Raw genomic sequence first — 13,833 nt, forward strand, 5'->3', positions numbered from 1 at the left:
GGTTTTTTACCCACAAAAGCTTATGCCCAAATAAATCTGTTAGTCTTTAAGGTGCCGCCAGACTCCTCGTTTTTGTGGTTACAAACGAACACGGCTACCCCTCTGATATTAAGGCTTCTGTTTTCAGTTTAAACCTTTGTTTGATTAAAAAAAAATAGTATGTGCCAAATGGGCTACTCCTAACAATTTCTCAGACAAAAGGAGCATTGGTAGTCTGAAATTCTGGAGGAGAAATCATGTGTGATTGGGTACACTCTGACACTAGATCCATAAGTGCTCTTTCTATTTGACAGTTTTATTTACCACAATTTTTCAGAAAACTACACTTTATTAGTTACCCTCCAGCATGAAGTCCCATTGCACAATATTTGTATCCCAAAATAATTTATGTATGGATGAAGGGGAATCTGTGTAGAGCATTACATTGCCAACTTAAATTGTATTTTATTAAACAAATCTATTTAACAGTTACAAATATTATTGCTTATTAAAACCAAAAACACTGTTCTCTATTTTTTTGCCTTTTGTAGTACACTAGTTAGTCTCACTTCTGTTTTATAATCCATTTCATTTATAATCTTTTTAATTTTTGTTTCTTGCATATTAGTACAACATTGTAGTATCCAGTTGCAAATGCTGCAACGTAATGTTTTAAACAAAATTGTTTTCGTTGTTTTTTTATTATTATTTTCATGAAAAATGTATATTAAGTTTTTGTTTAAAAATAATTTACAAAACTTAAATTTTGGACTTAAATTACCAGACAAATGCCTTTTAAAACAATATGTAAGATCCTTTGCTTTATTCTGAAGTACCAGAGATTAAATGAGCCCAAATTTAGGCAACTTTGGAGTGCAATGCAAAATGCATCTCTTTACCCTCCAACCCTCAATAAATAAAGCTGAAGAACAGTCCCTCATCTCTCTTAGAAGACAGTCACCAAGACTCATTCTGCTCGGAAAGTAATCTACTGGAGTATGAGCTAATTGCTTTTGTACTTCATCCTCCTTAAAAGGAGCTTCCTACAACTTGGGAGAAGCAAAGAGCTGACCCCACCATGGAATCCACATTTCATCAACACTTAATGAAATTTAATTACAGTACTCAGATGCATCAGTCAGAGGCATGATAGAAAAATTTGAGATAGTGATAGAACTGATGTTTTCTGGGTAATTAATAGGAAGCCTTGATACTAATGATGATAGATGCATAGAAATATATATTTAGAGAGAGACGGAAAGAGGAATGATATAAAGGTCTTTTGATGACAGAGCAGAGATAGTCTTTGTTTTTAATTTGTACAAAAATGTCTCCTACAAAAGTTTTAAATCTGATAAATTGAAATAGTGGAACTGGGTAATCCTTGCAGTTTGGTAGCAGAACAATATGTTGCCACCAAGTCATTGTTTTGGCCCCAGTCTCCTTTGATGCCAGGAGCTGAAAGTACTGTGGATTCAGTATGTTCAGCCCTTGAGACATGGGAAAGCTCTTTGTGTTGCTCTTCCTGCTGCTGCATAGAGGATTTCAAAATCCTTTGCAAACAATAAATTAAGAGTGACGTAGATAAGTGTATATACCCAATATTAAAACTGCAACATAGAAAGGTTGAGGAAGTTGCTCAAAACCACATTGAATCATTAACCGACCTAAAATAACAAGTCGTGGTAGTGGGTTGGACATCTACCAGCCACATTAAAGATAGGTTACGCAATATACATTGGCTAAATAATTTAATTAATCACTTACCTCTGCTAGGTTTCTCACTATTCTCTGGATCTGTTCTCCTTAGCATAAGTGCAGAGTGAAGAATTATTATAAATTGATGAGTTGTATTAGCCAAAATAGCTTTTAAAGCAGATTTAAAAAAATTACAAAAAGCAAAATAAAGATGGTTAGATTCTGGTGTTCACAGACAGAAAAATTGACCACACTGTGGGATGTTAGTTTTCAAGAGATAATAAATCAGTTAAATTAATTCACAGTTTTATCAAACTTTTATCCTAGTTCTTTACTAGTATGAGTGTGTGGGTGATTCTGGTATCAATGTGGAACTATCTATCCTTATTTATTTCCAATCAAGCTTATATGCCAATGGAATTATGGGACTGCTCACATCAGTTCAACCAAACAATTCTACAGTAGGATTTAGAAGTTTAGACAAGTTATTTAATTATCAGAGTGTAAATTCAGTTCTGAATTACCTTGGCCAGGTGATACTCATAGCCAAGTTTTGCCACTGATACATGCACAAGACTGTCACACAGGAAACCCAGAACGTAACATGTAGGTAATAATTTTGAAGCTATTCTAACTCTTCTGGAATTTCACCAGTACCACCAGGTCTTATGCCACTTGAACCAAAGTTTCAAATAGTGGTTAAAATCTTTAGCTTACAAGACAATTCAAAACTCTTTTATTTTTGTCTAAGAAGTTGTCAGTTCTCTTGACTCAAAATCTATATGATATTTAGGCTGAACTCTTTGAAACACTTAGCACATCTCACAGCTAACGTCCCAGGATAGCATTCCCCATCCTTTAAGTATGGCCTACATTCTTTGGTCCTTGATGTGTACGTTTACATTTGGCCATATTAAAATGCATATTGTTTGCTTGTACCCACTTTACCAAATGATGCAGATCGCTCTGTATCAGTGACCAGTCCTCTTCATTATTTACCTCTCCCCCAATTTTTGTGTCATCTGCAAACGTTATTAGTAATGATTATATGTTTTCTTCCAGGTCATTGATTAAAAATGTTAAATAGTGTAGGGCTAAGAACAGATACTGGCAAGCCCCCACTAGAAACAGACCTGCTCTGTGGTGATTCCCTGTTTTACGTTGACCACATATATATATATTTAAAATAGACAACCTCGTATGAACTATATGGAGTATTTTGTGGTCAGGTTGCCTAGGCAATTAAACTTTCTTGAAGGGGTCTATTACAGAATGCCTTTTGATAGCTGTAATTTTCTAATATAGTTTCTTGCATCTAAAAGGTGTCAATTAAGACTTGTGTAATCTAGTAATAGCACAGTATAATGTTGTATCAGATATTATAGCTTGAGCTACTGTATCTCTATTGCAAATTTATAGGGGTAAAGTATATACAATAGAAGAAAAAAGTAAAAGAGAAATTTACTTCACAATTTAGCAGGAGTTTGTAGTTAAGCCTAGCTAGTTAGCTGTTGTAGTTACTCAACCTGTGTGAAATACACTGAAATAGTATCTGCTGTTTGACCTGTTTTAAAGGATTAGGCCTAAAGTATGTCAAGATTCTGGCCTATGTTTGGATGTTTTTGTTACTAATAATTTTAAATGTTAAGCAATTATAAACCGATATAGTGTTGTCTTTTTGAGTCTGCAGATAGCCTGAAACAATAGCTGTGAACTCCCTGCTCTCCAGCCACTGCTCTCCACCAGTCTCATTCCCTCTTAAATTTGATGGTGACATTTAACATTAACTATTTCATTGCTGATCATTTTCATAGAATATCAGGGTTGGAGGGGACCTCAGGAGGTCATCTAGTCCAAACCCCTGCTCAAAGCAGGACCAATCCCCAGACAGATTTTTGCCCCAGATCCCTAAATGGCCCCCTCAAGGATTGAACTCATAACCCTACGTTTAGCAGGCCAATGCTCAAACCACTGAGCTATCTCTCCCCCCCTTTGAGCAGCTAGGACAGGGAAGGGAATGGTAATGAAGCCCATGGAGGGAGGGGGAAGATTTGGGATTTGCTTCAGGGAGAACAATGCAGAGGGGCAAAAGAAGGAGAGAAACAAAGACAAGGCTGGGAGAGGAGAACCAGAGAAAGGAAGATGGGTAAGAAAGAGAAACAAAGGTCAAAAATACAGTGGTCATAAAGGGCAGCATGTCATCCGAATATAACAATATCTATGAATACAACAGTAAGATACTGAATAATAAATAGCTATAGGAAAAGTTTGTGGCAAATTGTTCAAACCTGAGTGCCTAAAGTGAGGTATAAAATAAGTGGGAGCAGCGGGTAGTAAGCGCCTCTGAAAATTAGGACACTTTTTTATTTGCGTTCCTAAATATGGATTCAGGAGCCTGTCTTTAGGAACCCAGATCTGAAACGTTTGGCGTTATTTATAACATCAACATAGCCACAGTCGATCTACTCTAGCTCTTTATGCAGACCTCCTGTTAACATCAATGAGAGTTCTTCTGGATTGGACATATGCAGACTTAAGTTTATATCACAACCCATGGCCCAGAATTAAACCTGGAATTAGTCCTCTACAGAATGACTTTGACACTAAGAGAAAGTCATGTCTGCTTTCTCAGGGTCAGAAGGAAGCTTGAGACAGGTCAGCAAATATAGTATGAAAAAGACTCCCAAAAGACTTATCTGGAAGAAAAATAAAGGGACTTTGTTGGTTTTTAAGGATTAATATAGTGGAAATTCATGTAAACTATCTTTTACAATTTCATTTTAACCTAAATTTTAAAGGATAACCATTTTCCGTATCTTCTTAAATGTTCCTCTAACATGGCAATTTTTTATACAAAACGACTTTTAAAAATTGTAATTCAACAGAAATGTCTGGTTTTTTTTTTTAATAGCTTTCTACCTTTTAGATACATCTTACTTGCTTCCGACAAGCTTCTTGCATGCAATGTTTTGTTCCTTTAAAGTGTTGTGCTTAACCCTGGCATGAGACCTGGCTGGGCTGTAAAACTCTCCCTCAGCAGCTTGCTTATGCTTATGCAGTTAGCCTTTCTGCAAGGGGTTCTGCTGCTTATTTACAGAATTCCATTTTTCCAATTATAAAACGAACATTATATTAAGAGAGTCTTCTTTTTACCAATTAGGTCAAAGTCCTAAAATTTTAAGACCTAAACCACATGGTTTAGAGCGAACTGATTCACAAACCATAGGTGACTTTGCTACAAGAAGAAAGGGTATGTACTATAGCACTGCATGTTGTATGGGGCTTTATAAAAAAAAAAAAAAAAAAGTATGTTTCTTTTAAAGGTTAAACTGTAATAAAGCATTGTCACTGCTAATGTTGTAATCTAAGATATTGGACACATTTTACTTGCTAATCAGAAGTGTTTCCCATGCAGGGGAAAACATTCTTACATCCTGAATAGTATAAGTAAAGATTTACCAGAAATTAACACTTATACATACAAGTTTTGTTCTGTTCAGTTTATAGCTGCTCATATTTCAGATTTAATTTTGTATCTGTTTATTTAGAAGCAAGGGTATGTGATCTACCAGTATGTTGTTTGAAAGAACTTCTAATTAAGAGAGAACATAAATGTCGCAAGTTAATAATCTGCTGTTAGCTAAATGTCAAGGTGCAGTCAAAGAGATTGATCCTGTGACTGACTATTAGTACAGCGATTTCATTTATATTTTTTAAATGAGCATTACGAAGGTGGAGTCTGACAGGTTTATTGTAGACAGTAACTGTGTTGGTATCCAGTACAGTCACATGGGCTAGGACAAATTACAAATGTCAAACTTTTTTTTTTTTTTTTTTTTTTTTAAGCATGCTTCATCAGGTGCATTTAAAGCCTGATCAAAAGTCCATTTAAATTGATCGACTGAATCTTGCTGATTTCATTGGGCTTTGGATCAAGACCTTACTGCATTTTTAAAGATACAGTAGTTGTACTTGGGCTCTTTGAGTGTAGCTGCCATTCAGCCTCATGCCTTATAAAGCACTTGGGCTGTGCTGGTATCCACCATAGCCACTCATCCGGTAGCATATTTGTTGCTTAGGTAAGGTTCAGTTCTGCCACCCTAGCTCACGTTGAGTAGTACCTTATTCCTTAAGTAATTCACGGAAATAAATTATTGGGATTTTTTTAAATCAATGGGACTACCTGATAAATAAGTTGCTGCTAAGCATGAATTAAGGTGGCAGAGTAAGTTCTGATGTTCATTGTAAGTTACTGATGTATGCTGATACCTCTTGAGCTACATGTAGGTGACTCTACTGCATTTGAACTGCAGTAGAGAACAGTTTGGTGCGATTAAGTCCAATAATCACTTATCTGTAACATTTCAATTAAAAAAAAAATTACATAGAAATTTGTACCAAGGGCTGACCTTTTTAGATAACCCTTTATCCTAATACTGCCCCAAAATAGTCCCCCTAGCTGAAATGAGTACAGTTCTGCTCCCCCTTATAAGACCACCTCTGTTAAGCAATTGATTTTTGTGAGTCCCACAAGTGGTCACTTTGACAGGTTTCACTGTGTATGAACTAGTTTTAAACTGGCTGAAGTTTGATATTGGTAAGTAGGTTGGTCTTGGAGCAGTCAGATGGGCTGTCAACAATCCTGTGTAGCTGATATTTAATTTTGGGGGGTTTTTTGTGAAAAAACTCTAATAGCGTTCATAATAATTTCATAACTACCTTCTCAAAATAATATTTGAATTTTTAAATGTCAAGTATGATAGAAATTAAGATTGATGATAAATAGACTTCCCTATAAGTCTTGCAGTACAGAAATCCATTGGGTTTTTTACAACTCAAAATCACTTAAATTTAATTTCCGTTTTAGTTTAAGCTCTGAAAATTGTGTAAAAATGCACCTTACTCAGAATCCTATCATCTGATGTTAATGGTGCTGGTATGTTTCTTCTGCTTTTCTCTCAAGTTAAGCAGTACAGAGAACTAAATCACCTATGGAAGACTGAGCTGGATTCTATTATGACTCATGCCTCATCAATTTTGTTAACTAAATTCCAGTTAAAGGGCCTTCACTTTCACCTCTGCAGCCTTAACAATGGGATTGCAAATGTGTAAGTGAATGCAGAATTGGGTCTGCAGAGTCTTTATTATTGACAAAGGTGTATGAGCCAAGAAAATATTTCAGATCTAAGAGTTTGCAGGACTGGCAATTTTTAAATAAAAGGCTAGCAACCAACCAACCCTACCTTTTACTTGTGAACTGAGCCAATTTGATGAGTCTTTGTGGCACAATAAACATAGAATCCTAGAGTGCCATTTTCAGATTCCCTTTTCAGAATAGAATCACACGTTAATATTCACCTTTCAAAATTCTCTAATAGTGGTAGCACTCATTACTAACAACATCATAATTATTTTGGAAAGTTTATAATACAGACAGTAGTTCAGAAACCTTTTTCAGAAATGAACATTTCCTGATAAGTGTATTTTGGGGTTTATATGCAAATCTTTTACTCAGTGGCAACTTAAAATAAAAGTAATTATATTGATTTCTGTGCATTGTTGGCCTTAGAATAGCTGCTGAATTTGGATTTGTTTTCAAATGTTCTGTGCTTTAAGATTGTTTGTTTGTTTGTTTGTTATATAGCAAAACCAGCTCCACTAGAAATAAAACCTCTGCCAGAATGGGAAGAATTGCAAGCCCCAGTTAGATCTCCTATCACCCGAAGTTTTGCACGAGAGTAAGTCTTTTAGCTTTTCTTACTTTAGAGGATTTATTTTCTTTTTACTGGAGCATTAATAAATATATCTGCAATCTTTCCTTTTTCAGCCTCTCTAGCAGAGACTGAGATTTCCTTTGTGCGTGCGTGTGTGTGTGTGTGTGTGTGTGTGTGTGTGTGTACACAAGCGCAAGCATGTGTCAGCTATATGTATGTATGTTGTTCGGTATCATTTGTTAAATAAAAAAGACAACGTATAACCAGAAAACTCAACCCTGGTAAAGCTGACAAATAAGAGTTTAAGCTCTAATATACTTTTTTTTTGTTTACCAGGAGTTTTAAAATATTCTAGTTTGATTGTTTGTAAAATAATTCCTGGTAATTAGCTCCTCCAGGTTTCCTATGTCTCCCAGACCGGATTCAGTTCATAGCACAACTTCCAGCAGTGACTCGCACGACAGTGAAGAGAATTATGTACCCATGAATCCAAATCAGTCCACTGAAGACTCAGTATGTAAAATCTACATCTTAACTACTCTCTTCCTGTGCAGTCCTTACTTTTAAATTATGCAAACACAAATCCTTCTTCAGTCAACAAACCTTTCTTTCCATTTTCTGCATCAAAACCAAAAACCATTTATCTTTATAGAATTTTAGCTTTGTTTTAACACTGTAGCAGTGAGAATGTTAAGAGTAGAGTTGTTCAATAAAGAGGAATGTTAGTATGTCCACAATATATGTTGAGAGTAGGACACCTTTTGGACAAAGTGGTTTAAAATATGTTCTTTCCCAAGGTTTCTGTCTCTTCCTTTCTGTAATCTTTGTTCCTGGGCTACGTGTCAGTAAGTAATCTGTTTCAGTGGATATAAATAATGCTAGTGTTATCAAGCCACTCCAGAGTCCTTCTGAAAAAGGAATGTTGCAAGTAAACATTGCAAGAACCACGGAAGGAACAAAAAAGTCATAAGAAATCTCCATTGATATTTCTTGTTCAAGTTTTTCTAAAAATATGTATATGTTTATTATACTTCTTTTTTTTTTTTAAAGGAGATATTTTATATACAAGATAAAATGATAATGATTATATTGTCTACTTTTTTCTTCAGATAGCTTTTTGCTTTCAGTATAGTCATCCAAGAAATTGTTAGCAAAAGTGAATTAAATTTCATTTCACTTGCTCACATCAGATACAGTGTAGAAGTTGTTAGCTGTGTTTACATTATGTTTAGGTGTTCACTGAAATGTATCATGAGTGATGCATGTTTTTCCCAAATAGAAGCAAGAATTTGCAGTAGCATTTTAAAATAAAAGGTAGTACTGTCCTAAACCAAAATATAGTTCAGAGCACCATTGAACTTTGGGAAAGTTCATATCATCTGTAGCCAAACTTTTCAACTCAGGCCCATCTTAGCTATTTTAATTTTTTTACATAGTGCTCATCACTTAATATCTAAGTGTTGCTTAGATTCTTATTTAGTAGGAATTAAAATACAAATAGTAATATTTGAAAGCACTGTGCAGGCATTAACTGATCCTCACAACAGCCTTGTGAAGGAGTTACTGGTAAGTAAGCAGTGATATATTCCATTTTACAGCTGGAGAAATTGAGACACAGTGATTGTGAATTACCTTTAGCCATGCAGCAAATCAGTAGCAGAATCAGAATTAAAAATCAGGAATTTCTGTTTGCTGATTCTGTGTTCAAGCCACTAGACCAAGATGCCACTTAAGAAATTTAATTTTAAAACTTAAATGAATGTGTTTAATTTCATATCTAAAGGACTGGCCCATTGCTTATAAAATTTTCTACTGTCTTACATCTCTCATTCTTCTAGATTATGGTACCAAATCCCTTTTGTTTTTCTTTTAATTATATTTTAAGACTTTGGTTTTTGTTTTTATTGGACACATCCTGTTTGTGTAATTGTGTGAAATATAGCCCCTTTTCTATATAAAGAGTAATATGCTATTACACATGCCAGAAACAATGGTACAGACAATAAAACTTGTATTTTATAAATGAAATATAGTAAACCCTTTCAAAGAAGTTCCTAACAAACAACTCAGATGCTTAATTGGCTCAGTTTTTTTAATCCTAGCCATTTTTGTTTGTTCATGTCACCTCCTACTGTTAAAGGCATTGGTGATAATGGAATAAATTGTGTAATGGAATTAAAAAAAAAACAGAACGGCACAACCCCCCTAAATTAACTCTTTAAGCATTGGGGGGTTTTCCCAGTGATCTTGAGATGGCTACAAAGCTTTAGGTTTATAAAATGCACTGATTATATAAAGTTTTTGGAAACTTCATTGTTTTAACTACAACTTAAAAAAGGGTCCATAATTTTCTCATCCTTTCCTTCATTTACTTTAATGTATCTTGTTACTACGTGTCATATTTCTGTTTAATTTAGTTAAATGAGCAATATTCAGCATTTTCTTTCAAGTTGCTGTCAGCCTTACCCTGTCTTTCCTTCTGCCTTGCTCTTCATTTTTTGCTGACTGCTGCCCTCTGTCTTCCTTTTTTTTTTCTTTATCTTTTAGAGAAGAGTCCTTCTATTGTACTGTTCCTATAACACCTGTTAAGAGGGAGGGATCAGGCTGGGAGAGGACAGAGGAGGTGAGGTGGTAAAAATCTGGGCTAATTGAAAACTAGGTTCATGCAATACAATTTAGTTCATTTTAGGCAGCCCTGTCTAAATTTTCTAGAGTTAGATTAATCCTGCTGTTTTATCAACTGAATAATTCTTTTGGATTTTCATATTAGTTATTATGATAGTTTTTGAATGAAATGCAAAAGATTTTTTTCAAAACTTTACCGGTATTGTAAGGCTGAGTTTTTATCAAATGACTATTAATAGTGATATAGTGAAATACAAAATTCTTTACTTAAGTAATGTTAAACTCGAGACACAGAGTGCCAATCAGAAAATCCATAGACTGTCCTTAGCTCACTCATATGTAGGAATTAGACACAATCTTTTTGGAGTGTCTACCTGAAACTTGATTTTTCCCCTGTCTTTTGACTCTGTGTCCCAAGATCAACATTAGTTAAACCTAATTTTTGTTTAGAATATTGTTAGATCATTAATAATAGGCTATAAAATATGAATTATTTACCAGACCAGGAGATCTCCTTGATGAGTTCCAAAATCTTGACTATGTAGATAGTGTTTAATAGACTGAGCAGAATGTTCGAATGTTCATTGTTGTTGACTTGATTATTTTTCATTATAATTTCAGATTTTGTTCGGCAGCAACAGTCTTGATGGAGGAAGTAGCCCTAGGGTAAAACCCAAAGGAGATAAACAAGTCGAATACTTAGATCTGGATCTAGATTCTGGGAAATCTACTCCACCTCGTAAGGTAAACAAAATGACTGTTCAAAAGAAAGTTGATCTGATGTACAGAACTGAGCTGCATGAAGAATGTATGAGTTGTTGCAAATTTAGATTGGATTATCCTACTCAATGAAAAAGAAAAGCAGCCCAGCAGCTTCGCCATGATTAGCCAGCAGATATCTATTGTGGCCAGTCATGGAAGCAATATTGCACCCTTCTGGCAAAGCTATAATATATCCTAATGACAGATTTGCATGGGGCTATTACCTTGGTCTGTCAAGGCATGATAAGAGAAGTCAAATCCTTGATCAACTTTACTCACAATCTCTTTCTGAGAGTTACACAGATCTCGCGTCACATAACTGTCACTGTAGTTTATCAGTATGGGAAGTGCCTGTGTCTACAACTTCAGTACACGTAGCGAAGTTTCGGTTTAACTTTCAGTGAGTGCACAGTAGATCAAGTATTTTCTCTCTTGGGATTTCTTCCCTGGAATCCTGAATCTTAGTATTTTATACAAGCCTTATCTCGTATAACTGGGAGCTATTAAAATAAAATCTTAAGCAGGCTGTGTTTGTATCAATGGCCTAGATAATACTTAGTCCTGCCATGAGTGCAGGGAACTGGACTAGATGAATTCTCGAGTTCCCTTCCAATCCTACGATTCTATGATTATACCTTCCCACTTGGATTTCCCTACAGCTCTCAACCCTCATTTGTATTTTTTCCAGTATCAGCAAAATTGAGCGCTATTATACATGATCATCAGTGTTGCCTGATGTCTTGTTACAAAGTCTAAGTTTTTATCAGAGATGTCTTTCAGTGTTTTATTGTCCTCAAGCATAAGTGAGATTATGTTCAACAAAAACACGTGCAATATGTTGAATAGAGTAGGTAGTACTCTGTGTATGTAGTATTATTTTTTTAAAAATACTTATTACATTCATAGCTCTATTGCAAATGAACCTGGCTTCATTTTATTGTAAATATAGGTTAACTTGCCTTTTTCTCACTCTCCCCTTTCCAGAAAAAAAGCAGTGGTTCAGGGAGCAGTGTGGCAGATGAAAGAGTGGATTATGTTGTGGTTGACCAACAGAAAACACTAGCACTGAAGAGCACGCGAGAAGCATGGACTGATGGGAGGCAGTCTACAGAATCTGAAACCCCAACTAAAAGTGTAAAATGAAAATTCTACTATTCCTCAAAGAACAAAAGAAGTATCATTTATCCCAATGAATTTTGATGAAATACAGAACCATAACTGCCATGTTGCTTGACTGAACAGTACTTGGCAATTCACTGGTGTGTTGCTTCCAGAATGAATTGATGGAAGAACGCTTAAAATTTATCAAAGAAATCTAAGTCAGAGGACGTTTTAAATACATCAAAGAAATCTTAAGATCCTAAATTGTGCCCTGTGGTCTCTGGATAATTCATCAAATGTAAATAATGTGTAAAAATAGTATTGCTTGGCTCCCAGAAAACCTTTTGTTCTTCATTTAACATATTTGTAGTATTACTATGTTTATGCACTTTTTCAGTTAAAATGTTGGTTCAGGTATTCCCAGTTAATGAATTTTAATGACGAATTCATTTTGAGAATTTTTTCTTACACTACAATTCTAGGTTAATTAAGCTACTTGTAGATATGGAAATTAATGTTTGAACTTCATGTTAACAACTTAGAAATGATTTAGCAGAAGTAGTGTCACAGTTTAATAATCTACTTGAAATGTCAAGAAATAAACGATAGTTACATACTGTTTTTATATTTAATACATGCAAAGAATATTTGGAAGTCTACAGGTTACCTTCCTAACAAAAATTGCTGTGAGTTAATAATAATGAACTATATTGGTTTTAGGATCTAGCAACATGGCTTAAACATTAGTTATTAGTGGTGGAATGTCTAATGTATTTTATTAATGACAGTGTTCTGTGTTCATTGGGTGAAGATTCTGCAGGGTGGGATCTTACACTTTTAAAGACTGAATAATTAATTGTTGAGTAAACCTGCAAACCACTGATGGCATGCAGTAATGTTGTGATCTCACACTTATTAACAAGTAGTAACCTTGATATTATTTACAGAAGGTAGAATATATAAATAATCAGGTACGTACCAAGCACTGTTGTGCTAATACACTGATCAGGTTTAGACAATGAACTTAGTTTTATATTTCTTAGAAGTCCTAATGTTGGTTTTCAATTTGAAATTAATGGGACAGTTTGACATTCTCTGTTTGTAGTACTAGCACGATACTGTGATTTTGAATTAGATAGTAATTCAAATGGAAATACTATGTTTTGACACTATAGTGCCCTTTCTACAATCTTTATTTTACTTAATCTTCTGCTTTGCCTTATATTTAGATCCCTATGCAACTGATATTTTATATCTGTTTTTTATAAAATAGATACTATACCTAACTGATCCCCTTGTTGCTTTTTCCTGGTACAGGATTTAAAGCTTTGTGTACTGTGATCCTTTTTATTCACTATCCCAGTTCCAAATAATACTCTGCCTTGGTTTAGAACCATAATTTAGCTGTCAGGAAGAAAATAGATTTTCTTCAAGTACATAAATGACTTAAATTTATTAATTATGTCTGGATTGAAAATTTACTAACACTTTTTTTTACACAGATACCTTTAAATAAACTCTCTCTTTTTGTCCAGACCTTTTACATGTTGAATGAGTGTGTTAGTCTTGTTTTCTGTCATGCTGGCCTTAGTACTGTGCCTAATCTACCATAGGCTTTTTTCCAACCTACAGTATGTAAACTGTTTTATTCTTAACAAGGGTTCTTTTTAAATTAGTAATATTTTGATGCTTTAAATGTTCTTTTAAAAAAAAAAAAAAAAAAAAAAACCCTAAATACAATGCATTTTGAGGTGAATTTTAAATAAATCAAATTTGTTCAATTTTGATGTGTAAACTCTGTCCAATGGAACCAGAAAACAATAAAAATTAAGGTATATGGGAAAAGTGCCTAAATTACCAAACAGTTTTTTCTGTGAAGTTGCTAGATTGTAGATACAATACACAGTACTTCTAAAAAACTAAGCCTAAAAATATTTTCAAAAGCAAGTTGTTG

At 34.5% G+C, this 13,833-nt stretch overlaps 1 protein-coding gene across 5 annotated transcripts in view; it reads left to right on the forward strand.

The window, feature by feature from the left end:
- The window catches only part of GAB1 (GRB2 associated binding protein 1), a 136,609-nt gene extending 124,259 nt beyond the window's left edge, over positions 1-12,350 (forward strand). For 2 of the 5 annotated variants that reach the window (XM_024208544.3, XM_024208542.3), the window contains 5 exons: positions 4,838-4,927; positions 7,322-7,415; positions 7,781-7,904; positions 10,638-10,760; positions 11,763-12,350. In XM_024208544.3, the coding sequence (XP_024064312.1) occupies positions 4,838-4,927; positions 7,322-7,415; positions 7,781-7,904; positions 10,638-10,760; positions 11,763-11,921 (590 nt within the window). In that variant the 3' untranslated portion in view covers positions 11,922-12,350. Of the gene's footprint in view, positions 1-4,837; positions 4,928-7,321; positions 7,416-7,780; positions 7,905-9,938; positions 10,015-10,637; positions 10,761-11,762 lie in introns of all 5 variants that reach the window. The other 3 variants (XM_024208543.3, XM_024208546.3, XM_024208541.3) reach the window with 2 other exon arrangements.
- Positions 12,351-13,833: the final 1,483 nt, after the last annotated feature.

Source organism: Terrapene carolina, unplaced genomic scaffold, assembly GCF_002925995.2.
Source record: "Terrapene carolina triunguis isolate 2854851 unplaced genomic scaffold, T_m_triunguis-2.0 Scaffold66, whole genome shotgun sequence".
NCBI lineage: Eukaryota > Metazoa > Chordata > Testudines > Emydidae > Terrapene > Terrapene triunguis.